General features: G+C 55.6%; 1 protein-coding gene across 3 annotated transcripts; it reads right to left on the bottom strand.

The window, feature by feature from the left end:
* Positions 1-33: 33 nt before the first annotated feature.
* On the bottom strand, positions 34-27054 carry SUMF1 (sulfatase modifying factor 1). Of its 3 annotated transcripts, XM_054170154.1 has the most exons (9): positions 26857-27054; positions 24172-24345; positions 20524-20598; positions 9762-9844; positions 7765-7887; positions 6813-6927; positions 5646-5759; positions 2489-2548; positions 34-147 (listed from the first exon to the last, which is right to left on the bottom strand). In XM_054170154.1, exons 1-9 carry the CDS (start codon positions 27046-27048, stop codon positions 37-39), a joined length of 1047 nt encoding a protein of 348 aa, XP_054026129.1. In that variant the 5' UTR covers positions 27049-27054; the 3' UTR covers positions 34-36. The 3 variants fall into 3 exon arrangements, with proteins under 3 accessions (XP_054026129.1, XP_054024808.1, XP_054025452.1); XM_054168833.1 differs by lacking the exon at positions 7765-7887; XM_054169477.1 differs by lacking the exons at positions 2489-2548; positions 7765-7887.
* Positions 27055-27406: the final 352 nt, after the last annotated feature.

The following is a 27406-nucleotide window of genomic DNA, read 5'->3' as shown; positions in this document are numbered from 1 at the left end:
CGGAGCCCTGCAGCCCTCGGCGTGGCAGCCAGCTGCTCAGGGTAGCCCTGGCAGGGAGTCTGCTGCGCAGCGGAAGCCCAGGTTGGAGGCAGAGCTGTCGGGAGTGTTCTGGCTGCGGGCGGCGCAGCGGTACCGGTAGCAGTAAGCCTGGGGAGAGAGGAGAGCTCAGCACAGGCAGCACAGCATACAAGGGCTTGGCTTGGAGGCACCTCAAAGCTCATCCACTTCCAACCCCCTGCCATGGGCAGGGACACCTCCCCCCAGCCCAGCTCGCTCAAGGCCTCCTTCTGCCTGGCCTTGAACACCTCCAGGGAAGGGGCAGCCACAGCCTCCCTGGGCAGCCTGTGCCAGTGCCTCCCTACCCTCACTCTCAAGAATTTCTTCCTCATCTCCAGTCTGAATCTGCCCTCTTCCAGCTCAGAGCCATTGCCCCTTGTCCTGTTACTGCAAGCCCTTGTCAAAAGTCCTCTCCTGGCTTTCCTGGAGCCCCCTTCAGGTACTGGAAGGTCGCTCTGAGGTCTCCCTGGAGCCTTAGCCAAGAGATTGTTGGGTTAATTGGGCAAAACATTTCCAACACTTGGGACAGCTCCATGAGCAGATCAAAATCACTGCTAGAAATAAGGGAAATCTCTCCAGACCCTTCCCCAGCTTTGCTGCCCTCCTCTGGACCTGCTCCAGCCCCTCAATGTCCTCCTTGGAGTGAGGGCCCCAAAACTGGACCCAGGATTCAAGATGTGGCCTCCCCAGTGCCCAGCACAAGGGGACAATCACTTCCTTGGTTCTGCTGGCCATGCCATTGTTGATCCAGGCCAGGATTCTGGTGGCCTTCTTGGCCACCTAGGCACTGCTGGCTCATGTTCAGCTGCTGTCACCCAGCACCCCCAGGGCCTTTCCTGCTGGGCAGTTTCCAGCCACTCCACCCCAAGCCTGGAGGCTTCCCAGGCTTGTTGTGACCCAAGGGCAGGACCTGGCATTTGGCCTCATTGAAGCTCATCCCACTGACCTTGGCCCATTGATGCAGCCTGTCCAGATGCCTCTGCAGAGCCTCCCTAACCTGCAGCAGACCAACACTCCCTTGAATTCTCTGCAAAACAAAAGGCTGCTGAGGCTACCTGAAAAAGGTGGAGCCTTCAGCCTCAGCCAGCTGAGAGAGGTCACCCAGCAGCAGACCAGACTGAAGGCACCCAGTGAAGAGCCCTTGCACTAACAGTGGGGTTTGTCTGGCTCCACAGCCCAGTTTGATCACCTAGAAAAGAGACTAGGACAGCCCAGAATCTTCCCAAGCCTTCCAAATGGGTCACGTTATTCACTGCTGAACAAGAGCCTGTGCCACTCTTAATTGAATCAGAAGTGCTAATTAACATCTGACATTCATTTCACCTAAGGAGGGAATCAGTGGAGAGAATGGGCTCTCGCTGTCAAAACTTTAATCCCATCAGGAGGATGATTTGGCAGCTGCAGGCTTTGAAAGGGAAGCAGAAGAGGCCAAGCTCTGAGGAGGAGCCCTGCAAGCAGCACACAGAGCCCCACACAAGCTGTGGCTGCTGCACCGTGGGGCTGGCCACACTTGCAGGAGGAACTTCACATCTGCTGGCAGGCAAGTTGAGAGAGTCCCCTCCCAGCAATCATTCTGCACACACCTGAGGTCCTTCCTACTAAGTCCCAGCCACATTGTCTGTTCCTTCAAGTGGCACTCAAGCACACAGGGACAATGGAACTGGAGGCACACAGCAGCTTCACTTCAACAGCCCAAACCCCCACCCTGAGTAAAGAGCACTCTCTGTGCTTGAGTTCTGAGCCAAGCAGAGAGAGACCTTCACAGGCTTGAGAGGTGAGCCAAGGCCAGCCTCATGATGCTCAGCAGGGCCAAGTGCAAGGTCCTGCACCTGTGCCAGGACAACTCCAAGCACAAATCCAGGCTGGGCACAGAATGGATAGAGAGGAGGAGGACTTGGGGGTGCTGGCTGATGAGAAGCTCAGCATGAGCTGGCAATGTGCAGTCACAGCCCAGAAGCAAACCATTTCCTGGGCTGATTCCCAGCAGCAGGGGCAGCAGAAGGGATTCTACTCCACTGCTCTGCTGAGACTCCCCCTGCAGTGCTGGGGCAGCTCTGGAGACCTCAGCACAGACAGAGACCTGGTGGAGCAGGGCCAGAGGAGGGCACAGCAATGCTGGGAGGGCTGGAAGCCCTCAGCACTGGAACAGGTTGCCCAGAGAAGCTGTGGAGGCTGCAAGCCTGGAAATTTTTAAAGCCAGGTTGGATGAGGCCTTGAGCAAGCTGGGCTAGCAGGAGGTGTCCCTAACCCAAACCATTCTATGAGTCTATGAACAAGAACTCCTTAGCAGCAGCAGTTATTGCTGCTCTTTAAATCCATTAACAAGCCTCCAGGCTGCCAGGAAGCTCTGTCAGGAGATGCTTTCATTGTCAAGTGAGGGACAGCCAGAGGAATGAGGAGCATAACAATCCCAGAGGCCTCTGAACATTACCTTGTGGCACATGTAGGACCCTCCCTTCTTCACTCTGTCTGTCCCTGAGGCAGGTCCTTTCTGTGGAGCAGAGCACAGAGTCAGTGCTTAAAGAACAGCAACAGGGCTGAAGGCAACAAGCTGCAAGAACGGAGAGATGCCTAAGCATTCCATAAACATTCCCAGAGAACACATCTCAGCTGTGTCTGCCTGCAATAATGCTGCTGGGAAGGGTCTGCAGGCAGCTCAGGGGCATCTGCTGCAAACACTGGAGCTGATGGCCTTGGGAAGCATCTGATAATCACAGAAGTGGTTTGGTTGGAAGAGACCTCTGAGATCATCAAAGATCCAACCATCAACCCAACCCCACATCTATGGCTCTGTGGTACTGAGTGCATCCACTGGTTCTGACTGCCTGGGCACTCCTCATAGCAGGAAGAAGTTTTTGCCAGTGAGGGTGGGGAGACACTGGCACAGGGAGGCTGTGGCTGTCCCCTCCCTGGAGGTGTTCAAGGCCAGGCTGGATGAGGCCTGGAGCAGCCTGGGCTGGTGGGAGGTGTCCCTGCCCGTGGCAGGGGGCTGGAGCTGGATGATCTTGAAGGTCCCTTCCAACCCAACCCATTCAGCAGCTCACCACACTGACACTTCAGCAGCTTCATATTCATGAAATAGGCCCCAGATTTCTTTCCCAGAGCTGACTGCACTGAACACCCTCCAAATAAAGAGGGCAAACCACACCCAAAGGCAGTGTCTGCTGCCTGCAGGCCAGGCTGCCCCTCCTCAGGACACACTCCCTCCACTTGCAGGGCCTCTGGGGACTCTTCACAACACCTGCACTCCAAGACAAGCCTCTAACAAGCACTAGCAACTCGAGCAGCCTGCTAATCTCATTTGAAGGGAAGCCAGGGGAGAGCCAGCCAGAAGAAGAGAGACCCAAAAAAAGCTACAGAAGACAAAGCAGAGAACAATGAGGCTCCAGAGCAGGATTTCCCAGGAACATCCTCAAATGCTGAGCTGCAATCTCTGCTGTGAGCTCCAAAGGAACTGCTGTAAGCTCCAGTTGAGGATGAGAAGCTTTCCTGTCCTGCTCTGAGACTCCTGGATGTCTGAGCAGTTACCCAGGGATAACAAAACAAAGAAGTCTGTGAAAAACCAGAAGGGCTTCTGCAGATTCCCACTGTTAGCCACAAATCTCTTCTGCCAGGCAGAAACTGAGCACTGGAAGTTATTTGGTGACAAAACCAGAAGTGCAATCCAGCCCCACCTGGGGCTCTGAAGCAGGACTGCAGCACTCAAATGCTTTGTCACCTGCCCAAGTCTGGTACAGAGCTCCCCAGCAGCTGTTCCATGACACAACAGAATCCCCCTGACAGAAATCTTCAGACTGCAGGTGAAGACTTCATCCCAAAACATGAAGCTTGAGGAGGGCAGATTGGGACTGGAGATGAGGAAGAAATTCTTGAGAGTGAGGCTGGGGAGACTCTGGCACAGGCTGCCCAGGAAGGCTGTGGCTGTCCCCTCCCTGGAGGCGTTCAAGGCCAGGAGAAGAAACTTGTTTGGGGTGCTGGAGGCCTGGAGCAGGCTGCCCAGAGAGGTTGTGGAGTCTCCTGGTGTGGAGAGCTTCCAACCCCCCCTGGCCATGGTGATCCTGGGCAAGCTGCTGTGGGTGCCCTGCTGTGGCAGGGGGGGGTGGAGAAGATGCTCTCCAGAGGTCCCTTCCAAAGCTACCCTGCTGGGCTTCTGGGCTCATTGCAACTGAATGCCCTAAAGCCCAGCAAACAACTTCCAGGTGTCTGAGTTTATTGTGACTCTTGCCAGTTAGTTGTGCACCCAAGATGACCAAGTAAGGAAAAGCAACAAGAATCTGTGTGGGTAAATTCCATCCCTTGCTTGTAGCCATCCACAGCTCCCCAGCACCTCTCCAGCACCAGGGAACTGCTGGGAAGATTTGGGATGTTAAACTAAAGCTGCTGAAACAAACCAAACTTGGTCTGAGCTGAGCCCCTCTGGGAGAATTCCTGTATGTAGGTTATGCTCACTTGGACTCTGGAGAGCCTGAAGAGGTTGGCTGGGATAGTTCTGGTGCTAATCAGCTCTTCTGTCTCAGAAGAGAACTGCAGCCTGCCTGTTCTGGGCCACTTTTGATGAGATTCAGTTTCCTTACTCATTTCAGCAGAGAAAACCCTTTGGAGCTCACTTTGAAGTGCTCTGCCTCAGACACCAGATTCTGGCTGCTTGTCTCCATCTCACTTTTCATCTTAGTGTGTAATTAGGTTTGGGTTAGCAGCTCTCCAGATGCTGCTGGAAATGCTAATGCAGATCTAGAGCTACCTGGACCCCAGGATGAGTCTGGCTGCTTCTTTTGCTGGAAGAGGAGCAGAATGTCAGCCTCTGCCAGGCTTAGCAAGTTCCTCAAGCTACTTCCAGCTGCTGACTTTGCTAGAAAAGCCTCCAGTGACGTTCAGCACACCCAAGAAAGACTACACAAAGAATCATGGAATGGCTTGGAAGGGACCTCCAAAGGTCATCTAGTCCAAACCCCCCTGCAGTCAGCAGGGACAGCCTCAATCAGATCAGGAACAACAGGTACAAGTTGAAACCCAGGAGGTTCCACCTCAACAGGAGGAGAAACTTCTTCAGTGTGAGGCTGCTGGAGGCCTGGAGCAGGCTGCCAGGAGAGGATGTGGAGTCTCCTTCTCTGGAGACTTTGAAGACCCAACCTGGATGTGTTCCTGGGTGACCTGCCCTGGGTGACCCTGCTCTGGCAGGGGGGGTGGGCTGGATGATCTCCAGAAGCCACTTCCAACCCCTGCCATTCTGTGACTCTGTCTTGTTCTCTGCCAGGAGAAAGCAAGCAGCACACATGACCAAACCCCTTCCTTTTCCTGCTCAAAACTCTCTCCTCTGCTTTGGAAGACCCTTGCTTTGTGCCTTGTGATGCCAGTTTGGAAGGCCTCAGCTGCTCAGCAGCTGTGCAGGCCTGGCCAACTCAGCCAGAGAGAGCTGTCCTACAGCACTTCTCCAACGTGCAGGTGAGCTGGGGGTGACAGCTCCACTGCAGCACAACACAGCCCAGCCAGAGCCAAGAGGAGCAAAGCACAGGATGTCCCCAGCAGCAACCAGAGCAGAGCAGCAAGAGGGAATTCTCTGCTTCCTGTGGCACCAGTGAAACACTTACAGGGTTGTGAAGTTCCTGTGTGGAGTGATGGACAGCCCACCAGTCTGATGTCCACTCCCAGGCATTGCCCACAATGTTGTACAAGCCATAGGCGTTGGGAGGAAAGGCAGTGACCTGCAGGAGACAGGGAACACAGGGGGCAGTCCTCTGAGCCACTCACATGAAACCAGCCCCACAGACCAGGCTGCTGAAGGTCCATTTCTGCTCCCCAGCAGCTCCTGCCCTCCTGTCTCAAAAGCAGACACCAAATGAGAAGTGCAGAGCTGCCAGCACCTTCCATGCTCCATTTCAACACAGGGGCATGCAGGCAGGAGCTACTCTCAGAGAATGCTTTGGTGTGGAAGGGACCTCCCAAGGTCACCCAGTCCAAGCTCCCTGCAGTCAGCAGGGAATTCATCCTCCAGGTTCTCAGCAGCACGTTTCCATTATGGCACACAGCCTCTTCCCCCTGCTTCTGGAAACTGCTCCTGCTGGACCAGACACAGATCTGCACCCAGCATTCATGCCCTCATCTCCATGGCCATGCTCAAAGCTTCCAGGTTCCTCTTCCCATTAAAATAAAACCAAGAGGCCTTGGGCTGGAGGGAGGTGTCCCTGCCCATGGCAGGGGGCTGGAACTGGATGATCTTGAAGGTCCCTTCCAACCTAAACCATTCTGTGAGGGGTGGCCATCAACTCCTGCAGATCTCTCTGCTGAGGAAACCTTTGGGACTGCCTTTAATTACCAATTAGTAATTCACTCACACTCTTGCCTGCCTTTAAAATCCCTCTGCACTGCTTGCCACAGTGGACAGAGCCAACCTTCCCAAGAGGGACAGCTTTATTTCTTTCTAAGCTGTTGCACATTTGCTATGCCCTGGGAACAGCTACACAAAGAAATAAAGAGCTCAAAAATTGTGCTGGCAGAAAGTGCAGACAAAGTATTCCAGCTTCTGACTCCAAAGGGACTGGAAAAGGGGGAAAGAGGTCAGTCAGAGAGGGGCTAGGAGTTCAGGTGAATGCAATCATTGCTTAGCAATTAGCTTTTAAAAGGAGCCCCTTGGTAATCCTCCAGCCTGAAGCTGTACCTTTAAAAACCTAAAGGTGAAAGAGCATAGGGATGGAAACCAGCAGGACCTCCATCAGAGGGAGAGTTAAGTTGGTGACTTGAGTCTGAGACCCACTTACAGGTGCAGTCCCTTTGTAGCCATCTTCTGCAGTGTTGTTGGTTGGGAAGACTCCCTGCCAGATGTTGGCATAATGTTGACCTTTTGGCTGAAGCTTGTTGCCCCATGGGAAAAGCCTGGCCAGAGATACAGAAGAGCAGCTCCCAAACATCAAAACAAAGTCAGACACTTCCCCCACACCACCCTTTCTCCTCTCCTTACAGCATCCCAGCATGGTGGGGTTGGAAGGGAGCTCTGGAGATCCTCCAGTCCAACCCCCCTGCTCCAGCAGGGCTCCCACAGCAGCTTGCCCAGCAGCACAAGGACCAGGGGGGGTTGGAAGCTCTCCACACCAGGAGACTCCACAACCTCTCTGGGCAGCCTGCTCCAGGCCTCCAGCACCCTCACAACAAACAACTTTCTCCTCTTGGTCAGGTGGAACCTCCTGGGTTGCAGTTTGTGCCCCTTGCCCCTTGTGCTGTCCCTGGGCACCCTGAGCACCTCTTGCCCCCCACAACTCCTTTAGCTCTTGCTGAGCACTGCTCAGCTCCCCTCTGGGGCTGCTTTTCCCTAGGCTCAACAGCCCCAGATTGGAGACAGGATGGAGAAGACCTAAGCCTGTTACTCCTCTTGTGTTCAACTCTTCCCCAAGCACAGGCAGATATGGATCCATTGTCCCACAGCTGCTGGGCAGTGATGTGGTGAAGTCACTTCTTAAGCTCTTTTGTGCTTCTTTGAGCCTGGGCACTAAGCTCCTTCCCTGCACCTTTCACCTCCTGCAACAGCAGCAGTCCTGGGTCACAGCACTCTGCCACCTCTCCTGCTCTCTTGGCCTCTCTGCCTTCTCCCCTCACTCAGATCACAGCAGACAGGGAAATTCCCTGCCCTGGAGGCCTCTGTCCAGAGCCAGGCAGTGCTGTACTCAGTGCAGAAGGGAAACAGCAGTGCTGAGGGGTGCCCAGGGTGCCAGGTACCTGTTCTCCAGGCCCCCTCGGCAGCTGTACTCCCACTCGGCCTCCGTGGGCAGTCGCTTCCCTGCCCACGTGCAGAATGCCACAGCATCGTTCCAGGAGACATGAAGAACTGGATGGTCCATCCTGGGGAGCAAAGGAAACAGCATGAGGGCACCAGCAGAGGCAGGCAGTCTCACAGCTGCACAGCAGAAGCTCCTGGAGAGGTGGCCACAAAGGGCTGTGAGGACCTTCCACAGCTCAGCCCCACCTGGGCCAGGCCTGGGATTGCTGCCACACAGGAGGAGCTACTGAGAGCCAGGCAGCAAGGTGCTGGCAGGGAAGGGCAGCAGCAGGCAGCAACAAGGGAGAGAAAACTACCTCTAGAGTGCTGTAAGTTAGTAAGAGGCAAAGACAAGTCCAGCATAAGGAGGACACAGAGAGGGAGTTCAGAGACCACAAAGATGATCCAAGGGCTGGAGCAGCTCTGCTGTGAGCACAGGCTGAGGGAGCTGGGGCTGTGCAGCCTGCAGAGGAGAAGGCTCCAGGGGGACCTCAGAGCTGCCTGCCAGGGATCCTGCAGGAAGGCTGCAGAGAGACTTCTCCTGAGGGGGTCTGGAGACAGGGCAAGGGGGAATGGTCTGGAGCTGAGGCAGAGCAGGGTTAGAGTGGAGCTGAGGATGAGGAAGATCCTTCTGACAAGCCTCTGCCAGCTTCATGAGCTGAAGCTGTTAGTCCAGAAGATACTCAGGCCCTCCTCTTAAGCTCCTCTCTCCTGCCTCATTTAAGCAGCCTGTGGGACACTGCCATGTGGAAGATGGCCAGCAGCTGTTCTGGGCTCAGTCTGCACCATACCTGCACAAGACCAGACTTGCCTGGCAGGTTTCCAGCTCTTCCCTGCTGGCTCTGACCTCAATTCCTGTCTCCCCCTACCACCACCTCCCTCTCCTCTCTCTATTTTTGCCTCAGATAATTCTTCCCCTGCCCTTGGAGAACAGACAACGGACTTGTTACTGAGCACTTCACCACCAGAGGAGGTTACACTAACACAGCCCTGGCCTCAGAGGACTCAAAACCATGCCAGCACCTACTAGATCTAGGCTAGAGAGTCTGACTTCCTTTCAAACAGTTCTGAAACTTTAACTAGAGTAAGGCAGCCAGAGCCAGCTTCATGGACAGGAGTGCAGGCAGTGGAAGAGGTCCCTCAGCACTGGTGAGGCCACCTCTCAAATCCTGGGGTCACCTTTGGGGCCCTCACTCCAAGGAGGACATTGAGGGACTGAAGCAGGTCCAGAGAAGGGTAAGGAAGCTGGGGAAGGGTCTGGAGAACAGGGCTGGGGAGGAGGAGCTGAGGGGGCTGGGGGTGTGCAGCCTGGAGCAGAGGAGGCTGAGGGAGACCTCAGTGCTCTCTGCAGCTCTCTGGGAGGAGGCTGCAGCCAGGTGAGGGTTAGCCTCTGCCCCCTAGTATCAGGTGACAGGAGGAGAGAAAATGGCCTGAAACTGTGCCACCTCCCCCCAGCCCAGGCTGCTCAAGGCCTCATCCAGCCTGGCCCTGAACACCTCCAGGGAGGGCACATTCACAGCCTCCCAGGGCAGCCTGTGCCAGGCTCTCCCCACCCTCACTCTTGAGAATTTCTTCCTCATCTCCAGTCTCAGTCTCCCCTCTCCCAGCTCAAAGCCACTGCCCCTTGTCCTGTCAGTCCCAGCCCCTCTCCAAAGTTCCTCCCCAGCTCTCCTGGAGCCCCTTCAGGCACTGCAAGGCTGCTCTAAGCCTCCATGGAGCCTCCTCTTCTCCAGGCTGAGTGTTTTCCCTCAGGTGGGCCATGCTCACAACCCTTCTTGAGATGGTACAAGGCCACTGAGCACACTGAACAGTGCATGTAACAGACCAGAGGATGGCAAAGCAGCCACAGCAGCAGACTCCTACTTGAAAAGCTCTTCCCTGCACCCCCACTCCTGCAGTAAGCTTCCAGGGCTATTTGCAAGCACTGTGCTCAACTGAGTGGTAATTTATGACTTACCTGTTGGAGATACTAGAGTCAGGGCCCTCAGGGTGCTTCCAGTTGGCTCCCTTCACAGGCAGCCACCAAGGAGCAGCAGCAACCTGAACAGGAACAAGAAGAGCCAGGGCAGAGGGTTTCAGTCCCCAGCTGAAGGCCATTCTGAAGGAGCACCAAGAGGCTGCAAAGCTTTCACCCAGAGCTCATGCAGCCAACTCATCAGCTGCTTTGGGTGGGAAGGCACCTTACAGCTCATCCAGCTCCAGCCCCCTGCCATGGGCAGGGATCCCTCCCACCAGCCCAGGCTGCTCAGGGCCTCATCCAGCCTGGCCCTGAACACCTCCAGGGAGGGGACAGCCACAGCCTCCCTGGGCAGCCTGTGCCAGGCTCTCCCCACCCTCACTGGAGTGAATTTCTTCCTTATGTCTCATCTAAACCCAGCTCCTTCCAGTTTGAAGCCACCACCTCTTGCCCTGTCACTCCTACAAACCAAGGGGATTGAATCCATGGTACAACAGCAGGGAAAAGCCCAAGCTCAGAGGAGCACAAAGGCAAATACTACCCCAGAAAAACCCAAGAGGGAGACCAAGTCCTGAGCACTTCTCTGCAGTCTTGCCCTCAGGCTGCCTCTCCTTCCCTCTCTGGTTCACCAGAGACCATCTGGAACATCACAGGGTCACTTTCCTCACCTGAAGGGCTGACACAAGACACAGGCTGTTCTCTTGGGGTTGGGCAGCCTGAGAGAAGGCTCCAGGGGGACCTCAGAGCTGCTTTCCAATACCTGAAGTGATGCTGCAGGAAGGCTGCAGAGGGAGTTTTCCTGAGGGTGTCTGGAGACAGGGCAAGGGAGAATGGTTTGGAGCTGAGGTAGAGCAAGGTTAGACTGGGGCTGAGGAAGAAATTCTGCAGTGTGAGGGTGGTGAGACTCTGGCACAGGCTGCCCAGGGAGGCTGTGGCTGCCTCCTCCCTGGGGGTGCTCAAGGCCAGGCTGGATGAGGCCTCAAGCAGCTGGGTCTGGCTGAGAGGTGTCCCTGCCCATGGCAGGGAGGTTGGAGGAGATGAGCTCTGAGCTAAGGCAGTCTGTGAAAACCCTGATGCCATCCTGTCAGAGGGTCAAACCCAGCACCTTGCCACATGTTTGCTTTCCAGACAATTAGCTGAGTAAGTTCAGTTTCAATTATTTGCTGTCAGCTTCCAGAAGGTGGAGGCAGGAGAGCCCTAGAAGTGAAGTGATTTTCATTTCCAGGTGGCTGGCTGAGCAACATGGAGCAGACAAAACCCTCTGTCAACAATGCAGCCATGGAGTGCTTCTCTCCAAGCAAAAGCCACACATTTGGGTCTGCCAGGCCAAGGGCTTCTTCCTGGAATGAATTCATTCAGGATTTCTTCTCCTCAGCTCCTCTCCAAGCCAAGCAGGGTCAGTGCACACAGCACTGAGCTACTCTCTTCTGATTCAGAAATGCTCTTCTGAACAGAGGCTTTCAGAGAACTGGAGATGAGGAAGAGATCCTGGACAGTGAGGGTGGGGAGAGCCTGGCACAGGCTGCCCAGGGAGGCTGTGGCTGTCCCCTCCCTGGAGGTGTTCAGGGCCAGGCTGGATGAGGCCTTGAGCAGCCTGTGCTGGTGGGAGGTGTCCCTGCCCGTGGCAGGGGGTTGGAGCTGGATGAGCTTTGAGCTCCCTTCCAACCCAACCCATTCTCTATGAAAACTGAGGCAGAAACACTGCTGCTAACCACCCAGAGTGGTTCATTCCAGCAGTCTGAGTGCTTGCTTCCCAAAGACTCCTGCTACAGAGAGCATCTCCACAACAGCCTGGCAGCAGCCTTCCAGCACCTGAGGGGGTTCTGCAGGGAGGCTGCTCCTGGAGGCCTGTGCTGATGGGACCAGGGGCAATGGTTTGGGGTTAGAGGAGAGTGGATTTGGGTTGGATGTTAGGAACAGGTTCTGCACCATGAGAGAGCTGGAGCACTGCAGCAGGCTGCCCAGGGAGGCAGTTGAGGCCCCATCCCTGGAGACATTGAAGAGATGCACCAAGACAACCCAGCTGATTCTAAAAGCCCAGCCTGTGCTCTACCAGCTCCCATCACAGCTTTTCACTCTTCTCCCCTCACCATGCAGGGGTTTTGCCTCCAGGACACACCTGGGCACCTTCCCTAAAAGCTGAGTGTAAATCAATAGCTACCCCAGGCTAAGGCTGCAGAGCTGTTGGCTTCAGCTCAGCTGAGGAGCCCCCAGGTCTGTGTGAGCTCCAGGCAGGAGTGCTGGGATCCCTGAAGATGCTGCAGGCCTCCTCCAGGCTGGGAAGCCATCCACAGGCAGGCTGCTGCTGCTCTCTCTTCCAAAGAGAGCTCCCTAGCATGACAAGCACATCAGTCAAGACCACCCCCTAGCTCTGGCTCAGAGGCTAACACAGCCAGTGACAATCTCACCTCCAGGAGAGCCCCTGCTCCTCCAAGAATCATGAGCAACATTGGCCCTCTTCCTGGAAAGCTGCTCACAGCTCTGCTGCTCACAGCTGGGATCCAGACTCAAGGATGGGATCTCTGTTCCCAGAGATACTCAGCTCCCCCAGCACTACAGCTTCAAAATGACCAAGCTACCAGACAGCTGCTACAGGCAGCAGCTGTACACTGAGTCTGATTGAACCAAAGCCTTCTCTCTTTCAAGCTTTAACCTTTAACCTATCCTCAAGAAAGGGCAGAAATCCCAAGCCAGAGCTTCACAGCTCTCTCAGGAGAAGGAACAGCAGCAGCAGCAGCTTCTCCATCAGTCCAGAGGCTCACAGGAACGAAACCTTTTTCATCCTGATGGTTTCTAAGCACAACAGAGTTTTGTCAATGAAACAATTGGCTAAGAACCCAAAGCCAAGCCTCTCTGCAGGAGACTGCAAGGCCTTGGGCTGCTGAATGTTGGCAAACATTTGTGTGAAGCCAAAGCAGAAGCCAGATGCTTTCCATCAGAATGGTTCATTTTAAAGCCAGAGCACCAGAGTCTCTGCATGACAGCACCATGCATGCACAGCTCCTGCCTCTGCTGAGCTGCTCTCCCAGTGCCTGCCAGCCCCTGCAGAGCACCCAGGTTCACAGCCCCATGGGATGGGTTGGAAGGGACCTCACAGGTGATCTGCTCCAACCTCCCCATCGTGGGCAGGGACACCTCTCAGCCAGGCTCAGCTGCTCAGGGCCTCATCCAGCCTGGCCTTGAGCACCCCCAGGCAGGAGGCAGCCACAGCCTCCCTGGGCAGCCTGTGCCAGAGTCTCAGCTCCCTGGTACTGAAGAACTTCCTCAGCTCCAGTCTAACCCTGCTCTCCTTCAGCTTCAAACCTTTTCCCCTTCTCCTGTCTCCAGACACCCTCAGGAAGAGTCTCTCTGCAGCCTTCCTGTAGGAACCCTTCTGGTATTCAAAGGTCCTTTCATGTTGGAAGGGACTTTAAAATCCATCCAGCTCCAGCCCCCTGCCATGGGCAGGACACCTCCCACCAGCCCAGCTTGCCCAAGGCCTCATCCAGCCTGGCCTTGAACACTTCCAGGGAGGTGCCACAGCCTCCCTGGGCAGCCTGTGCCAGTGTCTCCCCAGCCTCACTGTCCAGAATTTCTTCCTCATGCCCAGACTAAGTCTCCCCTCTTCCAGCTTCAATCTATTCCCTCTCATCCTATCACTACAGGCCCTTGTAAAAGTCCCTTCCTGGCTTTCCTGCAGCCCCCTTCTTCAGAGAAGTCACACAGACAGCAGCAGGAGAGTGGCAGACTCCCCACAGCCTTCCATAGTGAACTGGAAACCTGCCCTAGCCAGCCCCTGACCCCAGCCTGCAGGCACCAAGGGGAGAAAGTTGGGCAGCTGAAAGCTACACTCCTGTCAACAAAACTTCTCAGAAGTCTTTTAAGCTTTTAATTGCTCTAATCTAATTAGTAGAAGAGCTAATTAGAGAGAGCTAGTACAACAGCACAGTTAATACAGCCAAGCCCTCCCTTGCCACTAAGGAGCTTAGTTCCTTTCACAGTGCTCAGCCTTCCCATGCTTCACTCCAGGCTCTGTTCTGTGCACTGCCAAGGGATCCACTCAGGAAAGCAGCAGCACAGGCTGCTGAGAGAGCTGGGGGAGGGCACAGCTGAAACAGCTACAGTGACAGATAGGGCAAGAGGGAATGGACTGAAGCCTGAGGAGGGGAGACTGAGACTGGAGATGAGGAAGAAATTCTTGAGGGTGAGGCTGGGGAGACTCTGGCACAGGCTGCCCAGGGAGGCTGTGGCTGTGCCCTCCCTGGAGGTGTTCCAGGCCAGGCTGGATGAGGCCCTGAGCAGCCTGGGCTGGGGGGAGCTGTCCCTGCCCATGGCAGGGGGCTGGAGCTGGAGGGTCCTTAGGATCCCTTCCACCCCAAGCCATTCCATGAATCTTTGGTCTATCACTTAGGAGAAAGTTACACACAGCTGCCCCACAACCTTTACACCACTGCTGGGAGCAGGAGGAGCAAAGCACATTTTGGAGGCAGAGAAGCTCAGGGCTTGTTTGGGTCTGACCCAGCTGGCATTAGGCAGCTCTCTGCTCCAGGATTAACCTTTCAGAGCCCACTGTGGTGCTCAGCACAAGCTCAGAGCAGAGTGAAGAGAAGAGGACACCATAGGGGAGCAGTGGGGAGATCCTCACAGCTGATTCCAGCCTACAAGTTTTCCACTCAGCTGAAGAGCTGAGAGCAGAGCAGCTCCCACACTGCCCCCAGCAGCATGCACAGCACTCCAAGGCTGCAGGCTTCACCCCTCCTTTCCAGGCAGGCTGGGATGTGCCTCCTTTCCTGGAACAGAGGAGTCCAGCACTGCACTGCTTTCCTTTCCACCACTTCCAGGGCAGAGATCTCTCTCCCACCTTCCACAGGCAGCTCCAAGCATTCCCCACCCCAGCACCTCACTAGCAGTGCCCACTCTGCCAGGAAATGGTTGGCATTAGCCTCCACCTGCCTGCAGGAGTGCACCACAGCTAGCAACTGGTGGCTCAGGAGCTGGGATCATCATTCAGCAGTCCCAATGTCAACCAGCAGCTGCTGCTCCAGGAGGCTGTATTAGCACAGCCCAGCTCTCAGCAGCTCTTGGCACCACCTTTGTGAAGCCCTGGGTCTGAGAGGGGAATCAGCAGAGGGCAGAGCCACAGCTCAGCCCCACTCTCATCCACAGCACACCACCAGGGGCAGTTTCAAACAGGGCAGAGCTGTCTGGTGTCCCCACTTGAGTGCAGAGCCCTTTTCCAAACACAAGGGGAAGCCTCTGGCAGAGGCAGGCTGCCTCTTCAGCTGTGCCAGGCTGCAGCTCTGCTTCTGCTTTTGATCAGTGTGCCAAGAACAGCACAAACCTGCCCTGCTCTGTGTGGGACCTCATCTCTATAGCAACAGCTGCTGCTGAGGTGGGAACAGCTGGGGCTGACTCAGGCAGCCCTTGCAGAGTAAACAGTGAACAGCACTGCAAGGCTGCAGGCAAAGCAGAGGTCACAGCATCAGAGTGCTGTGGCTTGGAGGGGGCCTTAGACATCATCCACTCCAACCTCTCAACTGGACTTGGCCACTCAAGGCCTCATCCAGCCTGGCCTTGACCACCTCCAGGGAGGGGGCACCTACAAGCCCCCTGGGCAGCCTGTGCCAGTGTCTCCCTACCCTCACCCTCAAGAATTGCTTCCTGCTCCCCAATCTCCATCCCCCCTCTTGCAGCCTCCATCCACCCCCTCTCATCCTGTCACTGCAAGGCCTTCCAGAAGTCCCCAGCTCTATCTTCCCAGCTCCTGGTAGGATCCCAGACTGGTTGGGGTGGGAAGTGACCTTTAAAGCTCATCCCTGCAGCCAGCAGGGACATCAGCAACTAGAGCAGGCTGCTCAGAGCCCCAGCCAGCCTGAGCTGGAATGGGTCCAGGGATGGGCATCTCTCACCTGTCTGGGCAAGCTGGGCCAGGCTCTCAGCAGCCTCAGTGCAGAACACCTCCTCCTCCTCTCCAGTCTCAGCCTCCCCTCTCAGAGGGGCTGCCTGAAGCACTGCACAGGCTCCCCTTGGACTGCAGCTTCCCCTCTGGAAGGTTGTGGAAAAGCAGAAGCCAAGCAGGGGGGAGGTTAAATTTCCCCTTCTTGTGGCAGTGTCTTTGGCAGCTCCTGCACCTCCTGCATGCTGACACTTGCCCAGGGTCAGACCAGCCCCACAGTGAGCTGCCTGCTCCCCACAGTGCAGAGAGAAGCAGGTGGCCACTGCCTGCTGCCAGGAGGAGCCTTCTCCATAGCAAGTGCTGCAGGCAGGCCTGCTGCTGCCCTGCCTGCCACCAGCAGCCCTCAGCTGAAGTGCTGGATGTTTGCAGTGCTTCCAGAGTGGGCCTGTGCCCTGGGAGGCACGGGCTGGAGGCACTGCTCCCAGTGGCTCAAGTCACAGATTTCTACAATGGATTGGAAGGGACCTTCAAGGTCATCCAGCTCCAAGCCCCTGCCATGGGCAGGGACCCCTCCCACCAGCCCAGGCTGCTCAAGGCCTCATCCAGCCTGGCCCTGAACACCTCCAGGGAGGGAACAGCCACAGCCTCCCTGGGCAGCCTGTGCCAGAGTCTCCCCAGCCTCACTCTCAGTCTCCCCTCCAAGCCATTGTCTCTCATCCTGGCACTCCCAGCCCTTGTCCCAGGTCCCTCCCCAGCTCTCCTGGAGCCCCTCAGGTACTGCAAGGCTACTCCAAGGTCTCTCTGGAGCCTTCTCTTCTCCAGGCTGAAGAGCCCCAACCCTCCCAGCCTGTCCCTGTAGGGAGGTTCTGCAGCCCTCTGCTCATCTTTGTGACCTGCTCTGGACCTGCTCCAGCAGCTCCAGGTCCTCCTTGTGCTGAGGGCACCAGAGCTGGACACAGTGCTCCAGGTGGGGTCCTGGCCCCAGGCCCATGGCCTGCAGAGCTGTGGGTTTGTGTTTCCCTACAGCCAGGGCTGAAAGCAGCACCTGAGAGCTTTGGACTGAGCAGAGGCCCTTAGGAGCACTGCTGAGGTTTGCCAGGGAGTCAGTTCCCTTGCATTCTCAGAGCCAAACTTCCACACCCCCTCAAGCCTCACAGAGTACACAGAGCTGTGTGCTTCTGAGCTCCTCACTGCAGAACTGATCTGGCTTAGAAGCCAGAACTCATTTTGCTGTCCTCCCCAAGGCCAGAAGCAAAAGGTGGCTGCCACTCCCAGCAAGCAGCTCTGCCTCAGGCTCTCCTCCAGCCTGGCTAAGTGCTGCCCTGTTTGCCTTTGGCATGGCAGCTGCACAGCAGGAGAAACTCTTGCAAGAGCTCCCCAACTCTCTCCCACCTCAGCACCTTCTCATCTCACAGACACAGTCCCTGTGCTGCCTGCTCTGGGATGCATCCCAATAGTGTTTGACAGTGGCAGGGGAGAAGAGCAGCAGGCAGGCATCTGCCCCTCTCTACTGCCTGTAAGAGGGCAGGAAAATCACTGCCCCAGATGAGAAGAGAAGCAAAGCCTCTGCATTTTGAGCTCCCCCCCCTTTCCCCAACCTCTCTGAAAGGAGACCTGACCCTGGGTGCCAAGCTGGTGGCAGTTCCAGGCTGGGTGCTCCCCAGGACAGCTCAGCCAAGCCCCCAAGCAAGGCCACCATTTCTCAGCTGTCCCAGAGGCACCAATCAGCTCTTGGTTCTGCTCTGCAAGCCTGAGAAGGGATTGGAGTCCATGAAGCTATCAAAGCTTAAGCCCACACACAGCCTGCTGCTTTGGGAGGGCCTTCCACCCTCACCCTAGAAAGCTCCTCTGGGATGACAACAGCTCCTGGCCACCTCCAGCAGCAGCCTCAGCTGTGGCAGTGCCACGTTTGCACTCCCTGCCACCTTCCCAAGGCAAACTGAGAGGCCCCAACTACAACTCCAGCTCCCAGCAAGCCACAACAATTCAGTCATTGGCTGCTACACCCCTTTTTACTGCTTCCCTTCCAGAGGAGGCTCAGCCCCAGCCTGTGTTCCTCTGGCAGTGGCTATCTGGGAGCCCACCTCAGCTGCAGGAAATGCACACCCACAGCTCCAACAATTACCCTACGTGCTGAGCTGGGCTGCCCCAGCTCTCCTTAGCCCCAGCTCTCCTTAGCCCCAGCTCTCCTCAGCCCCAGCTCTCTGCTGCTCTGGGGGGCTGCTTCCTCTGAGGGCCTGCTTTAGGAAGTGGAGATGCCAAAGTGGCCAAACAGAGCAGAACCTCAAGAGGCAGAGGCTCCCCATGTGCCAGAGGAGCTGCTATGGATCCTGGAGTTGGATTTCTTCACTTCTTCACCTTCCCCCAGTTCTTCCACTGCATATGCAACACTGCTCCCAAAGCAGCTTCCTGCTGCTCTTCCCCCATATCCACATTTGCATTTAGCTCCCTTGTGCTTCAGCTGGAGAAGAGCCTCCTCAAAACACAGCTTAGGCAAAGGAAAAATCCAGCAGCAGCCCTTCCCTCCCATCACTTTGGTGCAGGGGGGTTCAGCCCCAGCAACACAGCAGTGGCTGTGTTAATGGCAATGATACAGCAAAAGCTGAGAGCCCTGGGGCTGAGAGCCTGCAGAAGAGCAGCCCCAGAGGGCAGCTGAGCAATGCTCAGCAGGAGAGAAAGGCTGGGGGGCAAGGGGCTGGGGCCAGGCTCTGCTCAGTGGTGCCCAGGGACAGGACAAGGGGCAGAGGGCACAAACTGGATCCCAGGAGGTTCCATCTGCACATGAGGAACAGCTTCTGTGTTGTGGGGGTGCTGGAGGCCTGGAGCAGGCTGCCCAGGGAGGTTGTGGAGCCTCCTTCTCTGGAAGCCTTCTAAAGCTGCCTGGATGCATTCCTGTGTAACCTGCCCTTGCTGATCTTGCTCTGGCAGGGGGGTAGGACTGGATGATCTCTCAAGGTCCCTTCCAACCCCATACAGTCTGTGAATACAGAAAAGCTTTGTGAAGAAGCAGCCAAAAAGAGCAAGTTGGGCTCCACTCCAGCTCTCTGGCAGAATTGTTCTGTTAACACTGCAGCCAAGGCTGGGAAATTTGGCTGACACACCCAGGGCAGTGGCTCCCAGCTCTGAGTGTTTATACAAACAGCCGAGCCTGGGCTTACAGCAGGCTCCAGGGGGACCTCAGAGCTGCCTTACAACAGCTGAAGGCATCCTGCAGGGAGGCTGCAGAGGGACTGTTCAGGAGGGTGCCTGGAGACAGGCCAAGGGGGAACGGTTTGGAGCTGAGGCAGAGCAGGGTCAGAGTGCAGCTGAGGAAGTTCTGCAGTTTGAGGCTGGTGAGACTCTGGCACAGGCTGCCCAGGGAGGCTGTGGCTGCCTCCTGCCTGGGGATGTTCAAGGCCAGGTTGGATGAGGCCTTGGACAAGCAAGTCCACTCGAGAGGCATCCCTGGCCATGGCAGGGTAGCTGCAGTGCATGATCTCTGAAGTTCCTTCCAACCCAACCCAGTCTTTGCCATAAGAAACAACAATCCTCTAACCTGAAGCTGTCCCTTGGGGCAAAGGGTGTGCAGAAGTCAAACTCTTGTTAACCAAGAGTAATGATGTCATCCTGGACTGCCCCACCTCAGCAGAAGGCCATCAGGAGATCAAAAGGGAACCAGAAAGGTTGTGCTCCTCTAGAGGTGCACTTTTGCTTCACACTTCCTCATGTCTAACTGAACTCTTGCCAGAAGATGGAGTTTCAGTCCTGCTTCTACCTCTTCCCTGTCCTGTGTGCATCCTGCTTCCCTCTCCTGTTTCAGGCCCTGCTGGTTTCACTGAGCTGAAACAACATGAGCCCAAACAAGCCCAGAAATTCCCATCTAGAGCAAGTGCAGCTTGGAAGCACAGCCCCTGCACCACCACCACAGCAGGCACACCAGCAAGCTGCATTCCTGAGGCCTGTCTAAAGGGAGCAGGCAATGTGTTCAGACCTGAGGATAATCCTGATGGCAGGGGCCCTCAGGAGGTCATTCTGTCCAAACTTCTGCTGCAAGCAGATAAATTCACCCAGCAGATGACAAGAAACAATCTGCTTACTCCCAGGAGCTGGAAGGTTAAGTGACCTGAAAGGTTAAGGAGGTGAAGGAAGCCTAAGCAAGGCTCAGGCACACTGCTAACAGGAAAGGAGGAACAGGGGCCAGGGAAGCAAAGAGAATCAGTGAACTGCTTGGCCTGCAAAAGACCTCCAAGATCATCCAAGTCCAACCATTCTCTAACTCAGCTGTCTGGTGCTAAACCATGGCCCTCAGCACCACATCCCTGCCTCTGAAACACCTCCAGGGATGGGGATTCAACCACCTCCCTGAGCAGCCTGTGCCAGTGTTGAGAAGCCTTTCAGTGAAGAAATTTCCTCTGCTGTCCAACCTCAGCCCCTCCTGGTGCAATTTCAGGCCATTTCCTCTCATCCTGGGACTTCCTGCTTGTGAGGAGAGACCAACCCCCACCTCACTCCAACCTCCTTTCAGGGAGCTATGGAGGGCAATGAGGTCTCCCCTGAGCCTCCTCTTCTCCAGGCTGCACACCCCCAGCTCCCTCAGCTGCTCCTCCCCAGCCCTGCTCTCCAGACCCTTCCCCAGCTTCCTTGCCCTTCTCTGGACCTGCTCCAACCTCTCAATGTCCTTCCTGTAGCAAGAGCCCAAAGCTGAGCCCAGTGCTCAAGACATGGCCTCACCAGTGCTGAGTAAGGAGACAATTACCTCCCTGGTCCTGCTGGCCCATGAGGGAGTCTCTTACTCTGGACCAAACACCCCTCCACACCCCCCACATCTGTGCCCAGCTTTGGGACCATCACCCAGTTCAGATATCCCCCAGTGACTGCCAGGTAGGTTTTACTCTGCTGGTTACTCACTGCCTGGTGGATGTCAGCCTTCACCTCTTCACTCAGCATTCCCTCAAACACAAAGGAATCACCAAACTTCTCTGCCTGTGGAAAGAAAACTCCACTTCATTATCACAGGAATCTTCTTCTCCAGATGCCCCTCACATTTCCAGGAGCCCAGGGAATTCCAGCAGGAACCCTCAGGTCTCTTTCAAGGAAGCTCTTCTGGAGCAGAAGTGGCAATTGGCTCCCTGGAAGGCTTTCTTCCTCAACAGCCACTGCCCAGCTGGCAGCTCACAGGGCTGCTGCAAATAGGTTTTCACAGGACCACCAAGGTTGGAAGAGACCTCAAAGATCATCAAGTCCAACCTGGCACCACAGAGCTCATGACTACACCATGGCACCAGGTGCTTTTGTTAGTTAAGAATGCAGTCCTGGTGGTCCCTGCTGCTTTCAGGTGCTGCACTCACTGCCCCAGCCTTCAAGGCCATGGTACATTGCTGCTCTTTTTCCTTTTTGCCCCTGGGAACTCACAATAAAAGACTTCAACCTTGTCACTTGCTGCTCCACCACCACCTGCACTGTTGTAAAGTGCTGTCACAACAGCAACAGTTGAGTTAAAAGTAAGCCAGCCATTAAACCCAGCTTGACAGACAGCCCAAAGCAGCAAACCCCACAAATGATGTCGATGAAGACACAAGACCAGCAGGAGGGTTCTTTGTTTCCCTCTGGGTGAAGGGAATTGATCTAGCAGGGAAGTCAAAACATCTTGTCAGAACTCAGCACTTTTGCCCTTCTCAATTTCTTCATCATTCTGTAAGCATTCAGAGGCTGAGTGATCACCACCAGCTGCTTCTGCATGCTCAGACCTCTGCAGGAAGCAGAGTTTGGAAGGAGAAGCACAGGTACCACTCCAATGGCAAGGCCTGAGCACCTGGCTGCAACCCCTCTGTGGTCTGCTGCAGAGGAGAGAGAGGTGAAAAGGAACAGCACTTCATTGTTCAGAGGCTCATGGAATGGGTTGGGAGGGACCTGAAAGCTCATCCAGTTCCACCCCCTGCCATGGGCAGGGACACCTCTCAACTACATTCAGCTGCTCAAGGCCTCATCCAGCCTGGCCTTGAACACCTCCAGGGAGGGGACAGCCACAGCCTCCCTGAGCAGCCTGTGCCAGTGTCTCCCCACCCTCACTGGACAGAATGTCTTCCTCCAGTCTCAATCTCCCCTCCCCCAGCTTCAATCACTTGCCCCTTGTCCTGTCACAAGCAGCCCTTGTAAAGGGTTTCTGTTCCCTCACCTGCCCAGTCTCAAAGCCAAGGCAATGACACAAACAAGGTTAGCAAAGAGAAGAAGAAAAAAGTTCCTTTTTTAACCCCCTGCTGCCCAGTGTGAAAGACTGAGGGCTGGAGCAGCTCTGCTGTCAGCACAGGCTGAGGGAGCTGGGGCTGTGCAGCCTGGAGAGAAGGCTCCAGGGGGACCTTGGTGCTGCCTTCCAATAGCTGAAGGGATCCTGCAGGAAGGCTGCAGAGGGAGTTTTCTTGAGGGTCTCTAGAGACAGGAGAAGGGGGAATGGTTTGAAGCTGAGGCAGAGCAGGGTTAGACTGGAGCTGAGGAGGAAGTTCTGCAGTAGGAGGGAGCTGAGACTCTGGCACAGGCTGCCCAGAGAGGCTGTGGCTGCCTCTTCCCTGGGGGCATTCAAAGCCAGGTTGGATGAGGCCTCAAGCAGCTGAATGTAGTCAAGAGGTGTCCCTGCCCATGGCAGATGGGATGGAGTAGATGATCTCTGAGGTCCTTTCCAGCCTGATCATCCTGAAGTGTCCCAGATTTGTCTCACCACCTCCACCAAGTGTTTAGGATTTTTTAAGTCTGTTAAAAACCATTTTTGGTTCCACCAGCTGGCTGGAGGTTTCTTTTTCTTCACCTTTCTAGTTAGTTTCAGGTTTCAGCTGCCACTGGAGCTCAGTGGAGTCCTCACCAAAAGCAAACTTGGCTCTGGTTACCCACAGCAAGCAAGGAGGACATTAAACACAAACCCCAGCCCAGCTGCACCCCTCAAGACAAAACCCTGCAGAGTCTCTGCTCTTTACTCCTGAGCTTATTTTTCCCAGCTTGAAAGGGGGCCCTGCACAAGGGGGAGAGGAAGAAGTGCAAGTGGAACACCCAAGCTCCACCAGCACCCTGAAACAGGCTGCAGAAAAGCTCCTTCCAGAAGCTGTGTGCAACAAGTGAGCCCTGCTCAGACTCTGAGCTGTTAAGCAACCCTGTTGCATAACTACTGAGCTAAGCACTTCCAAACAGAGAGTGTGCCACAGAGAAGAGCCTTCAGCCCACCAGAAGGAGCCTGGCTTCCAAATGAGCTCCAGTTCCTCAAGTGAATTCCAAGTGGCTCCTCTGAGACCTGCTCAGTGCTGAGGCTTCTCTCTCCCTTCAGGCAGCTGTCAGGGCTGCGCAAGAGCAGCGTAGGAGCACTCAGCTGTCAGGGAGGATCACAGCCTCAGGCTTCTTTCCTGGAAGGACCTGAACAGATTCCTTCTGAGTCTATTGTTCCCAGTAAGAGGCAGAAAGCTATGATTAGACTTGCTATTATGTCTTCTTCTGACAGCAGGGCTCTGTGCTGCTCAGCTCATCTGCGAGGAGCTGTGCTGAGCGAGCCTGCAGAGTCCTCACCTACCCCAGGCTTTAAATCCCTTCTGCCTCCACAATGCTCTAACACCACAGTTGTACAGTTACAGAGAGGAGCCAAAGCTAAAAACACACCCCCAAAGCCAGAAACAAAACCAAACAACCCCCCCCAGTCCTGCACAGACACGTTCAGCCATCTGGGAGTTTCACCCAGGCTGCCTCAGCACAGGGAGATAGGAGTTCAGGGATCCTGAATATTGGATCCAGATCAAATTGCATCCCAGGCTGCAGCCAGAGCAGTGTGGGCAGCAGGGCAAGAGGGGGGATCCTGCCCCTTGACTCTGTTCTGCTCAGACCTCACTTCCAATACTGCCTCCAGTTCTGGTGTCCCCAGAGGGAGGACACAGAGCTGCTGGAGTGAGTCCAGAGGAGGCCACAAAGATGCTCCAAGGGCTGGAGCAGCTCTGCTGAAGCTGGGGTTGTTCAGCCTGGAGAAGGGAGGACTCCAGGGGGACCTTAGAGCTGCCTTCCAATACCTGAAGGGATCCTACAGGAAGGCTGCAGAGGGACTTTTCAGGAGGGTGTCTGGAGACAGGACAAGGGGGAAAGGTTTGAAGCTGAAGGAGAGCAGGGTTAGAAAGGAGCTGAGGAAGTAGTCTTTCAGTACAAGGGTGGTGAGACTCTGGCACAGGCTGCCCAGGGAGGCTGTGGCTGCCTCCTCCCTGGGGGTGTTCAAGGCCAGGCTGGATGAGGCCTTGAGCAGCTGAGCCTAGTTGAGAAGTGTCCCTGCCCATGGTGGGGAGGTTGGAGGAGAGAATCTCTGAGGCTCCTTCCAACCTGAACCATTCTATGATTCTGTGATCAAAACACTTCCTAAATGTAGGAGCTTACATCTCAGCCCTTTCAGCCCCTTGAGCAGCAAGGCAATTTTCTCAGCTTCATTCCAGCATGCACACCCAGGCCAGTTGCTGTGATGTCCTTCAGAAGAGAAAGCCCCAAGTGGCCTTTGCCAGCACAAGGACAGATGAGAGCAGACTGCAGATCCTTCCACCTTACCTCAGTGATGTAGCCAGTGGAGTTGACAAATGCCTCAAAGTCTTCATTGCTGACCTCATACTGATCCATGTAGAAGCTCCTCAGGTGGACTCTCCTAGCAGGCCACTCCCCATCCTGCTGTATTTCAGGCTCATCAGTGCCCATTGTGAACACTCCCCCTGGAACAGGAACCATCTGCAGGGAAAACACCACCCAAGAGGTTAGGAACATGAAGGACTGAGCAGTCTCTTCCTCCCCCTCATCCTGAGAGGTGCTTGTGCTTGGAGCAGCATTTCACTGACAAATGCAACACCAGGAAATGCCACAGTGGCATCCTGATCACCACCTGCTTGGAAGCAAGGAGAAACTCAATGGAGAACACAACTCTCCTCTGCAGCTCTTGCTACAGGAAATCTGGGTCGTTCCAAGCTTCTGCTGAGCTAAAAAGGAGGGGAAATGTGGGCCCTGCTGGACCTGAGAGACAAGAAACAGCTCAGAGTCCTCTCTACTCATCTCCAGATGGGCAGTGGTGGCATTTCACTGTGCTCCTGGCAGGGCTGGATGCACCAGTGAAGAACCTGGAGGTGATGACATTGCAGAGCTCTCCTTTGTGGACAAGGCTGTGATTGTTTGCACACCAACTGCAGGTGGATTTGCACTCAGCAGCAGGCAGGTGCAGCATTTTACTTCCAGCCATGCTGCTGCCTGGCAGGCAGGCACAGCCTGTGCAGCTCCATCTACACAAGATGAGACAAACTTCCAAGTCAGAAATATTCCAGAAGAGTGGAAGACTGGCCCTGGGCAAAGGCCTCAAGCTTCAGGAGTGAAGGACAAGTGACAAGATGGCAGTTTAACTACCTCAGTAATTTGTTTCCCCCTTAAGGCCTCAGTCAGTTTCCAGGGAAACAGAACACATTTTCTCTCAGCTCTAGTGGGCTCTTTCCAGGATGACAAAGGTCCCTGAGGTCTTGTGGTGCCTCATCAGATGTTTCCTGAGAGCCCTCTGAAGACCACAGAGCAAGCAATGAGCTCCTCATCCAAAACCCAAGAGCATCCATGGTCCCTGCTCAGAGGCTGGTGGCAGCTCAGGCTGTGTAAAATCTGTCCCAGGGGCAGGTGATGTTCCACAGGCTGCCTACCCAAGAAGTTACTCAGCTCATCATGAGCAGATGAACCAAGGAGGAAGAAAACTCCCTCCCTTCTCAGTATTCCTGAGCTGCCTTCTCCCCTAAGGTACATGGAATTCAGCCACCTCTTTCCTCAGCTATCCAAGTTGGAGCATGGAGGCTGCAATCCACCAGCAGAGGCTGCCAGCCATGGCATTTGCAGCAATAAATGCCCACATTGTCACCTCTCCAAGCTAGCACATGCAGTTCCTCATCCTCCAAGCTCAGCTTCACCAACAGGGACTGCTTTTGCCCACGATTGCACTCATGGTGGGAATGAAATACTGGGTCCTTAGGCCTAAACACTCAGTGGAAATAAGCAGAGGCTGACTCTTCCCTTACTTGCCCTTTGGTAAAAGTGTTTTCTGGCTGAGCAGGATGGAGCTGTGCTGTGAAGAGACTTCCAAACCAGCAGCAGGTAGTTTCTGTTGAAGCTGTCAGCTGCCTCACACAAAGAGTTAAATGATTCTTTCACCCTACAGCAAGGCTCACAGTGAAATGCCAACATTCATGAGGTAAAACACATACTAGTGACACAGAGCTGGAGTGCAACATGGATTATTCAAGCCATACTCTTCACTACCAAGTTTACTGATAACTGAGGATTTCCATCTGGTTGGTCTCCAGTGATACCAAGAATCTCAGTATCCCTTCCCAGAAGGCACTGTCACAGCACATCAATGAGTACTGCCTCCAAGAAGAAACTCTGAGGTCTGGAGGGTGTCTTTCAGAAGAGCAGAAGCTATAAAAGCAGAGAAGAACAAACAACTGAAGGGTTTCACCTGAAGAGAACCTGGAACGCTCTCTAGATGTGGCTACCTGAACAGAGGCTTTGCTGAAATACACATTAGAGGCAGGACATGTCATTGGTGCTGTTCCAATTCCATTGATACCAACACAGACCTAAACCAGGGTGGTGAGGATGGAAAAATAGCCCCAGCAATACTGACATCTGGTGGGCTACACCACCAGAGCTATCACCTTGACAAGCCATAGGGCAACACACAACCACACTCAGGTGAGTGCCTGGTACACACATTCCCAGACTTAGCCACTTAAAGGTGTGGGGAAGCCTGCCCAAAGTAAACAGCTGAGAACACCTGGACGAGTTTTGTCACAGCTCTGCACAGGGAGACGTGGCCAAGGCAGAGGCAGGTGGGGACACGGGGAAGGCCACCAGGAGATGGGAAAGACAACACCAACCATGTGTTCCTTCATCTCCAGGAGCACCAAATGGCTGGGAGATGCTGAGGCTCTCTTGAGTAGGAAAAGTGAGATGGAACCGAGCAAACTGGCCGCGCCCAAGCCGAGTTCTCACGCGTTCACCCACGAGGGCTGTGAAGTGACTTTAATTCCAGTTTGCACACAACACCTCGTGGTTCTCCGTTAAATCTCCGAGCGCTACTGAAGGGCCCCACTTCGCCCAGCGCCACCGGGGACACCTCAGGGCCCGGCCCAAGCCGCAGGGGCCTCCGCACTCTCCCGCCCGCTCAGCGCCCCAGCCGAAGGCACGGCGCCGCCCGTCTCCCCCGCCGCTCACCGGCCTGCGCACAGCGCTCCTTCCGAGGCCCGCTGCCGCCGCCGAGTACCGCCGCGCCGCCGCCTCCCGCCCGTCGCCGTCACGGTTAGCGCTGCAGCCGCAGTCCCCGCCGGGAGCCGCCAGCCCCGGCAGCAGCAAGAGGAAAAGGAGGCAGCAGGCCGGGCGGGCCGGGGGCGCTGCGGGCGCAGCCATGTTGGCGGTGACACCACGTGACCGCGGTCACGTGACGCGCGGCGTCTCAGCGGGGCCGCGCGCGGCGGGGGCGTGCCCCCAGGGCCCCCCCGGGGCTGCGGGACCCCGAGAGCGGGGACCCCCAGACCCCGAGAGCGGGGACCCCGAGACCCCGAGAGCGGGGACCCCTAGCCCTGCCTCAGCGCGGGCCGCGCCGGGCACGCCGCAGAAAGCACCCGGAGCAGACTGGCTGCGGCGGTGAAGCTCTCTGTCACGGTCATCTGCGCCCATCAGGGGCTCCTGCAACTGGAGCAGACGGCTCAGAGCCCCAAACAGCCTCACCTGGGACTGTTCAGGGATGGGGCAGCTACCACCTCCC

This window comes from Dryobates pubescens, chromosome 1 (assembly GCF_014839835.1).
Source record: "Dryobates pubescens isolate bDryPub1 chromosome 1, bDryPub1.pri, whole genome shotgun sequence".
NCBI lineage: Eukaryota > Metazoa > Chordata > Aves > Piciformes > Picidae > Dryobates > Dryobates pubescens.
This window is presented reverse-complemented; position numbering and strand designations above follow the sequence as displayed.